This window comes from Eubalaena glacialis, chromosome 9 (genome assembly GCF_028564815.1).
Source record: "Eubalaena glacialis isolate mEubGla1 chromosome 9, mEubGla1.1.hap2.+ XY, whole genome shotgun sequence".
NCBI lineage: Eukaryota > Metazoa > Chordata > Mammalia > Artiodactyla > Balaenidae > Eubalaena > Eubalaena glacialis.
In genome coordinates this window covers 101,336,245-101,349,971 of record NC_083724.1, presented here as the reverse complement: position 1 = coordinate 101,349,971, position 13,727 = coordinate 101,336,245, and the positions used below count along the sequence as shown (strand labels likewise).

Genomic DNA, 13,727 nt, shown 5'->3' with positions numbered 1-13,727 from the left:
ACTCCTTCTCAAATAAAATTTGAGTTTCTCAAACTAGCCATTAAATAACAATTTTCACTCAGGATGACTTGATTCCCTTTTGTATCAATAAATTATTTCTGAGCCTGGTTAGAAGGCCTTTAAATAGTGCTGGGCTCTTTCTTCCTCTCTACACAGGCCAAACAACCAATTGCTATTGGCCCAGATGACAAGACTCCTTTTTCCAAATGGCCTCTGGTGTTGGTCCTTTTTCATTTTTCCCAGTATTGATGTGAGAGGTGACATATGTGTGTGCAATAAACTATCAAAGCACAGAGCAGAGGGAGGAGGGAAATGGGTTTCTCAGAGACACCACTGGGCTCTCTGTGCTTAACTCTGCACCATTTCTCTTCTACTGCCATTAGACGGTAAGCTCATGAGAGCAAGCATCTGTGTTTTATCTTACTCCAGAAAAAGAGCCCTCCCATGAGATAACCAAATGGCCAGGTGTACCCAGAAGACTACCACTCACATATGGTTGTTTGACAAACAGTCTGATTCTCTTTCAGAAAATGACAGGCATCTCAAGTCTTTTGTTATAAGAAAAATGGCACTGCTTTCTTACCGGTAATTCTGTTGACCTTCTTATTGGTCAGACTTCCTGCAATGCCAGCAACATGGGCTCCAAGGCTGTATCCCAAGAGATGCACATTGTCCAGAGGATAATTAAATTCATCCTTTGGAAGAGGAAAAGAAAAAGGTGTTTGATATTTTACAGTTCTTTGCAAAATATCAATGCTAAAAGAAATAAAATAAAAGTTTAACAGTATTCCCGCCAAATAAATAAATAAATAAAATATATTGTTTTGAAAATATAGGCAATACTGAAAATTAATCCTACTTATTTTAATTTCCTGTTACAGAGGAGAGGAACATATACTATAGTGTTGAGATTTTCTCTTTCCTTAATAACATATTTAAATTAGAAAGTTTTCCCATACATCTGAAATAGAAATGTATGGAAACATGAATTTCCATACATCTGAAAATATATGTATATGTGTATATTTATATATAGATATTTGTATATATATTGAAGAGATACATACATATACAAACATATATTTAACTCATTATTCTCTACTCTAAATACCCTGCATCACTTTATTCTTTCAGGTTAGCCAAGCAATGACTTAAAATCAGAAAATATTACAGGGGAAGGGACCACAGACACATAGAGTCCAGCCTCCTCATTCAACAGATGAGAAGTCTGAGGTCCAGGAAGGTGATCTGATTTGTCCAAATTCACTCTCCTGGTTAGCAAAAGAGTCAAGAAAAGAACTTTTATCTTCTAATGAGCAGCCAATAAACAGCTTATTTTTTACCTCCAAGCATCTGACTTAAATAACTTGGTCCTGTGAGAGTATTAGCTTCCTTTCAACCCCGAGATACTTTCCAAAGGTAATTTTCAGAGAATGGCCTCAGAGAGTCAGAGGGAGTAAAACTCCTCACTCTCAGCACCTCATATCCTACAGACTTTTCCTGCCATTTTTCCCTAGTTCATCTCCATCACTCCCCTAACCCTCAACAAAAATCTGGATCCTTAATCCACACTAAGGAATAAGTACTATTAATATTTTTCTCAAAGAGATTGGTATTCTAACAGGTCAAACCCTGGATAAAATTTCCATGTGCCAGCCAACTGGTAGGGAAGGATTTGGCTGAACATGACATCTTCCCTCTGCCCTGAAATAACAAGCTTTTGTCCGTTCTGCCCATTTAGTTCTTGGTCTCAGCAAATCCATTCACCATGAAAATATCAAAGGACAGGGCAGGGCAGGGCAGGGCAGGACTATGCCTTATGGGCTTTATAGCATTATCATTCTTATCATAGTGATGCTTTTAGCCGGAAAATAATGTCCAGGCTTATTCTGAAGATATGAGTTGACCCAGAAAATATCTATATCTAAGTGAAAAAGAGCAACGACCAGTCGTTAATTCAGCTGTAGCCAGGAGATCTGTTTTGGACATACAAGGCTCCTTCCCCCAGTCTTACCGCCATCCAGTTGATAAACTTGGCCACGTCCTGTCCCACCAGCTTGGTGTACCCCGCAGACACAGGATAATGCTGCTGGGCCCGTGACAGCCAGTCTACCACGATTACGTTGGAGTCCGGTTCCCTCTTGTACAGGGCAGCCACGAGTTTTGGCACCCAACTCTCATACATTCCTGTCACCTGAAGAGGATGATACCAGCATTCTTAAAATATCCACCTACAACTTGTTATAGATATGTCAGCCCAATACACCTACATTAAATGGTAAAAAGAAACAAACCCACAGGAAGCCCATTGGCTCAGACACAAAAATCAAACCACAAGAGTATTCAGAGTCTTCTGCCTGACCCTTCTGAGGCAAATTTGTGTACCCCAAAGAAGGACTGTGTTGAGCTCAGGAATGGCAGACTGAGGTTTACCAAAGCTTTCAATTTTAAAAGCATATTTTATAAATTCAGTAAAACTTCAATAATTTATAGTATTAAAAGGAAAGATCAATCTGAGTAAGTTAAAAATTTGCAGCAGAATTACAGACGATTTTAAAAGAAATTTAGTTTTAATACTTTCAATTAGGCTAATAAATTAATTTGGGAGATGTGAATGTCCTTTATTCTTATAAAGGGTCATTTACGTACAACATTTGATGTGATAATGAAAACAATAGTTTTAAACATACTAATCTATTCCAACAGAAGGTAACTTTGTTTAGCAATCTCTTAATACATAAGAAAATGATTAGTTTCAGTTCAGACTTTTTCACAATTCTCTCAAATTCTTGATTATCACAGTGCAAATTAATGTGGCTTAATAATTGCATTTCCCAAATTATTAGATTGGTCCTGTTTTGGAGATAAGCAGACTGCCAACTGTAATTCTTTGCTTCTTGTTGATAAAGGCCCCCAAATTCAAAGTCAGAAGACTTATGCTATTAAAGAAGAGACATTGGACATCTTTGCAAAGATGCTTACTTTAAAATAATCAAAACACATTAAAAAACTGCAGATGATAAAATTCCATGCCACCCTGCCAGGAGCCTGTACACAGCAACAACCTACTTTAAATCCGCAAATCTATCCACTCCTAATATTACCTCAGAGCAGATCATACTGTAGCCATAGTAAAGGTTACTCAACTATGTACTCAACAGAGAAAGATTCTGAAATCCATGTTTAAGGCAGCTTTTAAGGGGAAGCTTGTAAAACCTATGTTCTTCTTAGAGTAATGCCAATGGACAAAAATAAGACTCTTGAATTCCCAAACCAAGGGACTTCATTTAAAACTTTGATCTTAGATGGTGTGTTCTTTTAAATCTATGCTTCCATTTTGTTCAGTCTATTTTCTAGGCTAAAACATTAAAACATGAGCTCTCTCTTCACTCCTGACACTAACTGCACGATTTTTCACCAAATTGTTGTGCTCTGTGCAAGGAAAAAGCAAGCCTGGGACTCAGGAGATCTTGGTTCCAATCCCAGCTCTTCCACTGATTACTTCTATGAACACAGGCACTGTATTAACCTTACTAGGCTACCTATAAAACAAAGGGGTCAGAATCAGATGTTCCGGAAGTTACTTTCCACCTCCAAAATTTCTTCTTGTGACCATTTTGGTTCCCAATCTACTTGCAGTGATAAAATGCCAGCTCTATAATCTATTTCCAGCATGAGGAGAAAACAAAAAAGAAAAGGCACATAGGTGATGTGAGCCCATTAGGAACATGTTTAAGTCTTCTTTGAACATGTCTCAGTGAGGCTGCTTCAAGCCTGGGTCTTTGGAGGAACCAGCTGGAATGCCCACCCGGCAAAAAACCCTAAGGAATTGGTCCTGCCTCCCTTTCTCCTCTCTTAGAGGTTGCAGGCTGGCCACCCTTTGCAGCTGCCTTTTGAGACAGGACGATGTCATTTCTTCAGAATGCAATGTTAATCACTCCTTTCAGCCAGGGGTGAAGATCTCCAACACCACAATGAGAACCCTGGACTTAAACACAAGCAGGTGGCCAAGCTCCAGGACAGCTGTGTCTGACTGCCTTCTGGGATGTGTCCTGTGCACACTGCATGCTAAGCATTCTTTCAGGTTCGTCAAAGCTGCAGAACAAACCTCCTCACTTCCCCTAGTCCTACGCCCTTGAGTCGCTGAGCTGCTTACCTCAGATAAGGCAGGAAAATCTCATTTGCTCTCAGCACCTATTTTAAGTTTTTCTGTACTATCAGTGTTTCTAAATTAGGTAATCTGTCAAAGGGCAAGGAACCCAACTTACTCCTACAGTGACTGATACTTTTAGTAACTGCCTAACAACCAATCTAATTCTTTCTTTTTTTAATTTAACATAAGACACTGCTATAAGTAACCCCAACAAAGGGGTGGAAAACAAGGACCCACCGTCTTCAATTCTGAAAAGGTATTATTTCCTAATTTTTTCTTCTGTGCTTCCTTAAATCAGTACCAATTTTTAAAAGCTTTGATTCTCAGGCATACAGCTGAACTTGAAGCTCTCCTTGCCACCTGCGCCAGGTGGTCCCACTGAACCAGCCAGGGAGTTGACTGAAATGGCTGAGATCGGTTATCCAGCACGGCTGGATGAGTTATTGCACAGACCGACCAGCTCTGTACGATGAAACTCAGTCTCACAGCCAGTGGCCCAGACTCTGAGCCCAGGCACTCAAAAAAGTCAGGACATATGATGTGAAGAATATAAGTGGGCTTATTGGGCAGTAAGGCTAATGATAGAAATTGGTGCTATCTACTGATACTAGGTGAGTCATGTCATCTTAATGTGAGAAGGAAATGTTTTTCAAAAATTCTTAAATTATAAAATTCTCTCAGGGATAAGATTGAGATGCTTGAGATATTCAATTTATGTCTGTCATATAAATGTTTATTAAGCTTAAACATTTTTGAAAAGTATTAACAGCCAAGACTACATACAACTAAAATGTCTCTAAAATCACTAAAGATTATGTTTTCCTATTTAAACCTCTTAAAATATAAAAAGATCTATGTTAGGAATTTGAATATGTAATTTTATCATAAGATATGAAATTTACTGTGTTAACTCTAGTAAATAGATGTATTTTATTAAAATAAACATCCCTGTGAATTCTGTTACTAGTTGCTTTCATCTCTATAAAAGTTATAGCAATTGTCCTACACTGTCAATAACAAAGGCACTTAAGTTATGTAGGAAAAGAAATCAGGACTGGAAGTATCAATCATTAGCTAATTCATCTCATTAGAATTTAGTGTCTATTACCTTATTCACAAGCTCTGACATAATGGAAAGATAATATCTCTTTAACCATCAATTTTATATAAGTCCTTTTTAATAAACAGTAAAATCTGCTCACTAAGGATTGAAAATATTGAAAACAAGCTAAAGTAGTTAAGTAAGAACTATACCATATAAAGTGACTAATTAGCATATTTATTCATATTCTTATCAGGTCGCTGACAGTTCCCTGGCTAGCCCTCTTTCCTCTCAAGTAAAGCTCCCAAAAGTTTACAATTGGAGAATGTTGAAAGTGGAGGGACGTCTAGTCTAATCGCATTGTTTTACAGATCAGTAAACTGAGGCCCAGGGATGAGAGGTATCTGGATCCACATCACAGAGCTGGAGAATGGCACAGCAGAACCAGAAACAGCACCTTCTCCCTCCACTCCAGCCCTCTCCTCCCTCTTACAGGTTATCTTCCTTAGGAAAGGACTTTGGCGATGTGCTGGATGAATCAGGATCATGCCAGTTTTCCATTGTCTCCTCTAAATGGTAACCTATATTCTTCTCTGTACTTGAACAAAGGCCCAGGAGAATGGCTGGTTCGAGGTCACAGCTAGGTACCGTGGTAAAATGAAGGCTGGCACTGACCAGAGGAAGTACCCATGAACCTTTGGCTTTAGATTCCTCAATCCCCACCCCGAGCCAGAATTGTCTTTATTCAAGTTTAAAGCAAAGCCATCACTGGGTTCCCATCACTGGGCTCCCAACAACTGGGGCAAGCCAATCAGAATGCTTGGTTCATGCCACTCAGCTCCTTCCTAAGGAGCCTTTCTTACCGTCCAGCCGTGGAGCACCATAAAGGTTTTGCTGCTGTGGTTAAAGTGACAGTTAGCCACAGATTCTGTCACTCCAGGAATGAGGTGGCAAGTGTCCTCAGCTGTGTCTTCGGGGGTCCTGAGAGCAAATTTACTTTCGATGTCTATAAAATCTTTTCCTCCTGTAATTCCTGAAAAGGAAAAATTGGATAGGAGGTTAATTAGAGGGTTGTTTTACTTGCTGGACTGATATGTTTTAGATTCACAAGCAAACACCACCAATGTTATTTTTGTTTCTAAAGTTAAAAAAAAAAAACAAGAAACTGAATGTATCCTCCAGTGGTGCTCAAAGTTGACAGAGACAGCCTTAAAATAACTGAGTTAAGTAATATTGACCTCTTCTGTGTCTTCTATCCTTTTCTTCAGCTCTTTTTCAGTCAAGGGGCGTGTGTGTGTGTGTGTGTGTGTGTGTGTGTGTGTGGTGTATACAGTTTCAAGTAAGAGAACTGTTATTTGGGAATTCCTTAATTAATCTTCTCTCAAAATATGAATTTAAGTGAGTTAGCCGAGGTTATGCTGCCAATAGTGGGAGAGAGAGTAGGGACCAGAACCCAGGTCTCTTGGTTGTAGTTCTTCTAGAGAACACTGGCTCAGGGCACTTGTGTTATATAGTTCCACTTACTTCATATATGATTTCACCCTCTTTAAATCTCTGATTACATCAAGAGATTGTCTTCCTGCAAAATATGATACAATAAGGCTTATTTGAAGGAAGGTTGTTTCCTTTTCACTAGCATTATTGTTTTAAATTTTAGCAAGAAGAAAAGTTGGAAGCATGGGGAAGTTTTTGTATGGAATCATTCCCACCAGCATGGCAAGATACATCACTTTAAAATGTTTTAAAAATCCTTTAGCGGGTTGTTCAGAAATATCTGTGCTATGTGTGAGTTATGGTTAATTCTTCCCACCAGTATTTCTTTTCTCAATTTTGTCTTTACAGTCTTCCACACAAAGTCCATGCTTAAAGTACTATAGCAAAGGTGGTTTTGGAAAGAATCCACTTTGGTTCTTCATAGTTAATCCCAAAGTGAGTCAGAGAAAGAGAACTTTGGCCTATTTTTTGACTCTCTGGACAATACTTCTAAATGTTGATAAATCTTCGCAGGGTATTTGTAGGTAGTACATATAATATCACAGTGAACACTTTAAGTAAATTGTATTGCAAATAAAATCAAACTCTTTTATAAAGCAAGCACACCAAAGGGAAGTTATATTAGGAAGTTATCTAATTTCTGGTCAAGTAAAAAAGAAGTCAAAAAACCTATCCATTCACTACAAGAAGGTACTAACTTATAGATTTTAGATTTGGCTATTTAAAACTTTCAAAAGATAAATAACTGGGGCTTCCCTGGCGGCATAGTGGTTGAGAATCTGCCTGCCAATGCAGGGGACACGGGTTCGAGCCCTGGTCTGGGAAGATCCCACATGCCGCGGAGCAACTAGGCCCGTGAGCCACAACTACTGAGCCTGCGCGTCTGGAGCCTGCTCCGCAACAAAAGAGGCCACGATAATGCGAGGCCCGCGCACTGCGATGAAGAGTGGCCCCCACTTGCCGTAACTAGAGAAAGCCCTCGCACAGAAACGAAGACCCAACACAACCATAAAATAAAATAAATTAAAACAAAACAACAACAACTATTTACTCTTTAAAAAAAAAAAGATAAATAACTAAGGTTGCTTAGAAATACTTCTAATTTCTTAATCTAAACCTTCTTTCTTTTCACAAAAGTTGAAAATCCATAATTTCAAATAATATTGCAAAAGTCAGACCAAAAATTAAAATAAGAATGATATAGTACAGTGAAAGTACAGGCATTTGAATCAAGGTTATAATATAATTTTCTGAGGACTGACCAGCATTCTCCTTTTTAATTATTTCCCAAAATTCCTTAAACAATATTGTGGTTGCTTGCAAGTGATTCATTACATGCAACAAGTTGATCCCTCTCTCTCTCTCTCTCTCTCTCTCTCTCACACACACACACACACACACACACACACACATACCCCTAGCACCTAAACATTCTAAGAAGATTTATTCAAATAAAAGACTGTGATAGACTATTGATATTTAAAGCTTTTTTTTCATTTCCATATAGTAAAATTTCACTTGAAATCCATTCATCAATCAAGAATATTCTCTGCCTCTCAACTCATTTGAAGATGTGGGTCTTCCTTTTCCTTCCTAACCAGAAAGCACTCTGGTGGCCTAATTATTTATCTGATGGTCAAAAAAAACTACAGATTGTTAATCTGATTCCACTTTCAGATTCTGCCCAAGAAGTTCTTTTACTGTTAGAAAGTGCTTTAGAAAATTGAAAACTAAATTAACTTTACCCTCTATATATTTGCTCTATATCAAATAACTCATGTTTCCTCTCATAACAGTCTTATTTTAACATGTTCGATCAGCAAGCTTTTTAAAGCAGAAATACTCTGAACAATCTGGCAGACAGATGTTGCCCACCACCTATTTGCCAAACTGATATTTAATATTATTGCCTTGCATAACTCCAGAGGATACCAGTCACTTTTATTCTATTTTTTCCTAGAATTGTGCAACATGGTGGCTCTCGTGTTGCTGGTGGTTTTGAAATGACTAAGAATATTCTTTGAAATTATTAAGGCAGGATTTGTATATTTCTATAAAAAAGAAAAGTCTATTCAATCTATAGATCTTGTATCAGTTTATCTGTTCGGCTCATTGAGAGTTCCAGTTTCCCACAACCAACCTTTTCTGTTGGGTACATCGCTTGTAAAGAAAAATGATAGGAAATTCATACATTCTCAAGCAAATTTGTATTTGGAAACTTTTGTTTCACTTTTCATGGAATTTTTTTTTTCATTTTAAGTTACAGAAAACATAATGAAGCCTTTGACAAGAAAATAATACCACTCTATATGCCACGTGATGTTTTCAATTCTATGTTTGTTCTTTATCTGAAATCATAAATGTTACTGGTGTTTAGTCAGTCTTTCCCTCTCTTTGGCGTTCTGACAGGTATTTCCACACTACTGGTGTTTCCAACCCCTCAAGGATGTCTTGGCATTCTAAAAATGAGTGTGCTTTCCAAACTTAGGCCAGGAAGAGTTAGGGAGAAGGATGGACCCTGATTTATGGGTCATCAATTCATTATGGGTCATTATGAGTATGTTTAGTTGACCTAATATATACACTGGGATTGCTTCTGGCTGGCAGATGAACTGATTTGACTCAACTGTTGCTAAAAAAATTATTGTTTTTCATACATGGAAATGATATTAGTGACTCTGCCCTTAGCCCTTTAAGGGGAGAAGGACCTTTCACCAGATCCCCTTAGAAATTAAAGCCGCCTTAGAACAGTGTGTGTCAGGGGGGAGGTGCATAAGGTTTAATCCTTTATAAGGGCCCCTATTCTGAATTTGGCTTATCATATCAGTAACATCACACCATCAGACCTGTTCTTATCAAACACTAAGGGGAGAGAATTTGGGGCACCAGGAATGTTACAAGTTAATGCATTTCTTGACTATATAATCTTTATCCCTAAATTCCTAAATAGATAGCTAAAAATCTATGTGTATAAACAAAGACAAGGAGTTATCTTAATATGGATAATAACTCACAGGAATGAAATTAGGCTGAGAAGTCAAAGCACTTTAAAGGCACATTTATAGAGGGTACATTATAGGAGGAACACTGAGCATCCCAGGAAAGAGACTCTAAAGGCAGTTCACAGTTATCAGATAAATAAGATTAACATTTATATGAAGACATGAGATACAGGAGCTCAATTATAATGCAATTCCCTTAGAAGTTTCTACTTCCTTTCTCTCTTTTTCTTTCCTCTCTCTCTCTCACACACAAACACACACCCCTAAAGAACTTCATCAGTAATTCACCTCCTCTCTGAGGCTGATGGTCACAGTTATTGGCTCAGCTTCTGTAGAATGCCAAAAAACAAGTGAAAAAAAAAAACAATAGGCGGGGCGTGGGTCGGGGGAATCAGTGCTGTTATCTGACTGAATTAATTGAGGTTTTCAGATATTCCAATGTAAACAATATGCTTGACTTACCTAACAAGCCGATTTACTTTTTATTTTTATAGAAAAAAAGTGTTTGCTAAAATAGTGGCCGTAAAATGCGCAGCCCAATTTCTCTTCCCAGAATAAAGCAAAAAAGGAGTACTGAGCTAAAAATACACTGCCTGAAAGAAAGTGAAAATTTCCCATTGTCAGTCTTCCCCAGTGCCTGACTCCCACCTTTCCATACAGCTATTAATCAATCACTCTCTTGCTGAGCTCTGCTCCCTTTGCAGGTGGTACCTGCTACTTTGCTGTCATCACCCAACATGTTTAACTCAGATGTTAGCCTAGAAATTCACTATGGCCAGTCAAATAGAACTGCAGCTACTGAGCTCTTCAAATTTCCTAATGGGGCCACGCAGAGACTGTGGTGCCTCCAAGAGCAAAGAGCTGAGGGCAGTGCCTGTATCCTCATATTTTTCCTAGAAATCGAGAATGAATAAGTAAAGTCAGAGCCCAGAGGGGGTGCTGCTTGCCATTCCCCCACACTGGTACCTTTCTACTCTGAATTTCTTACATTCCTACCTAAATTCATTTGGAGGATAAAGGGGGCAGAAATTTGCTGTGTTGGGAGAGGCACAATATAAAGGGGGGGGGGAGTGGGGCAGTAGAGTGAGAGTGGGAGGGAAGGATGAGAAGGATTAATTTCAAGTCCACTTCAAAATGATTCCTCCCTTACAAAGCATTTACAGCCATGAAAAGCATGTGTTGATTAAAATCCAATTTAATTCATTAATCACTTGTATCCATTTACATCAAAGAGTAAAGAATTAGAGGGGTCTAAGAGAACTTTTTTTAGAATTTTTTCTTTGAGTATAATTGCTTTACACTGTTGTGTTAGTTTCTGCTGTACAGCAAAGACAGTCAGTTATATGTATACATATATCCCCCTTTTTTAGATTTCTCTTCCATCTAGGTCATCACAGAGCATTGAGCAGACTTCCTTGTGCTATACAGTAGGTTCTCATCGGTTATCTATTTTATACATAGTAGTGTATATATGTCAATCCCAATCTCCCAATTCATCCCATCCCCCCTTCCCCCCTTGGTATCCATAAGTTTGTTCTCTACATCTGGAGGGGTCTAAGAGAATTTTGAGTCTGGTCCAAACTCCTCATTTTAGAGTTGAGGAAGCAAAACCCAGAGAGATGACCACTGACTAGCCCAGGAATTTAGGGTCCTGAATCTCTCAGGGAGTCTAGAAAAAACTCAATCTGTGGATGACACTTATTTGTGTGTGTTTTCTAGTCTAAGTAACATTACTCTGTGGTGTACTTTCTGAAATAAGAATTTGGAGTTTGTTCCAACCATTTTCTTGGACCGTGTAAAACACTATCCAGCGGCACATGCTACTTCATGTTTAAGACTTTCTAATTGAACCTCCATTGTTCCCAAACTGGTCTGACATTAAAGATACTTTTCTTATCAGCTTTGATGGAATCTACTTTCTTTTTTTAATCTATTAAAAATGTTATTTCACAACTTTGTGCTGAAATAAAACAAGCCTTTAGCAGCAACCAAAGTCAGAGACAAACTAGACTATTACTTGAACCACTGCAGACTGCGCCGCCTGAAAGCACAACCGAAGGACACCGCCCTAACTGCAAGTCCACCAAGGAAGAGAAAAGAAAATGTTGCCTCCTTTCATGACTTGCTTCAGTTGCCTTTTCAGTTGCTGCTGTGTGTTAACTGAACCAAGGTTCAAGTTAACACAGGCTGCCTCTACTGTGGCAGGTCTCGGGCTGGGAACTCATCTTCCCTGCAATAAAGAAATGCACATCCGGCCTCGATGCCTCAACCCTGGTGAGAGGTAACTGGGGTTCAGCCAGTGGCCTCCCGGCGGCGCCCAAGAAACCCCAAGTGCTCGCCACCGCACCGCGGGGCAGGGTGCCCGGAGCCGAGCTCAGCTTGCAGGACAGTAAGGGTAGCCAAGTGCAAACCTGGCAACCCCCAAGTCAGCGACCACAGACTGCTGGTCGCTCTGCCACGTTTTTCAGGAGGGTCAACCCTTCGCTAGGTTTGCTGGCCGCTAAAAAAAGCCGAGCGTACAAGAGTCGAAGCTAAACAGCTTTCCCGGAGCCCCAACTCTTGCAGGACGCTGCGTCCGCAGGACTCCGCGTCCCGCGTCCTCTCCTCCCACCTCCACGTGCAGAGCAAGAATGTCCTGTACTCCTAAGTGACGGTCAACCCCCCCGCCCCACCCCCGGCCACGGGCCAGCTTCTCCAGAAGGGGCCACTTTCTAACCGCGCTCTCAATGACGGGGACTGAGCCGCGGCCAAGGCCAAGCCAGGGTCACCTTGGCTCCCTTGCCTTTCATTCCAGGGCCCCGCCGAGCGAAAAAGTTGCTGCGGGTCACCGCCATCTGAGCCCTTCCTCCCGCCCCCCTGGTCCCGCCCCTCACACTCTCCCCCCCCGCCCCCCGCCCCCCGCTCCCTTCCCTGCTGAGCCCAGGCGGCCGGGAACTCAGCCTCACCCAGAGTGCAGGGGACAGCGCGGGAACGCGGGAAAGAGAGAAAGGAGAAGTGGGAGCCGCCCCAGAGAGACCGGAGGAAAAATTCCCTCCGTGGCCCTTCCAGATCCCACCCCGGCGACCCTTTTTGGGGCAAGCGCTCGGGCTAGGAGAGTCCCCGGCACGCATCGCAAACCCTTCCTACTTCCTCCTTCCCATCTTCACAACGTGCGCAAGTGGCCGCTGAGCAGATTCTGCAAGTGAAGGGGAGTCTGCGCGCAAAACTTACTGTCGGCGGTGGCCACCCCTCCGCGGGAGACGGTCAGACTCTGAAGCCACACGCTCAGAGCCACCAGAAGCAGGGCTTTGCTCTCCATCTCGGGGCGCGTCCCTCTGTGGGAGTTACAGGGCACCCGGCTGGAGCGGGGACAGACGGATGGACCGGCTGAGCTTGAGGCGGGAGCAGGCTGGAGCAGCGGTCTGGCGCAGGGCAAGTCACCCTTTAAAGAGGAGGCAGGGCAGCTAGAAGTGGCAGGTTTCCGAGGAGGAGGAGGAGGAGGAGGAGGAGGAGGAGGAGGAGGAGGAGGAGGAGAAATTGAGTCTGACACTGTTTCCACTCCACGGCTGCTTATGTGATTGGAAATATGCAAATAAACCTCATCACCTATTGGCTATAAAATCATAAGTTGGGGGGAGGGTCCTAAATTCACTTCCAAATATTTGAGCAAGTTGTAATGAGGATCAACCCTGCCAGCAAGAAGAGGGGGAAAGGGCAGAAAGGAAATTTTACTTTCTCTATGAGGCCTATTTGCTTTTCCTAAGGGGTCTGGCTTTTCTGGGTCCCCGGCACAAGCACCAAACACAGGTTTATGTGAAATACTCTGGAATCACCAGTTTTCCAAGGAAAGGAAGTTAAGTTGTTAAACTACATTTGGTCAATACTGAAACCCACTCCTCTTTTGATGGATCCCGTTTGTAACTTGCAGTGTTTTTTTGTTTGTTTGTTTGTTTTGTTTTTTGTTTATTCCCCCCACCCCCCAATTCTCCTGGACAATGTCAGTGTAAGGACCCATGAACACACGTTGTTCTGCAGCTTGAACTTGCACAATCTGGTA

At 41.0% G+C, this 13,727-nt stretch overlaps 1 protein-coding gene across 1 annotated transcript in view; it reads right to left on the bottom strand.

Moving 5' to 3' along the window:
• The window catches only part of LPL (lipoprotein lipase), a 30,275-nt gene extending 17,095 nt beyond the window's left edge, over nt 1-13,180 (bottom strand). The window contains exons 1-4 of the mRNA XM_061199361.1: nt 12,902-13,180; nt 6,059-6,228; nt 2,015-2,194; nt 584-695 (exon numbers count right to left, since the gene is read on the bottom strand). Coding sequence (XP_061055344.1) covers nt 584-695; nt 2,015-2,194; nt 6,059-6,228; nt 12,902-12,989 — 550 coding nt within the window. The 5' untranslated portion in view covers nt 12,990-13,180. The remainder of the gene's footprint in view (nt 1-583; nt 696-2,014; nt 2,195-6,058; nt 6,229-12,901) is intronic.
• Nucleotides 13,181-13,727: the final 547 nt, after the last annotated feature.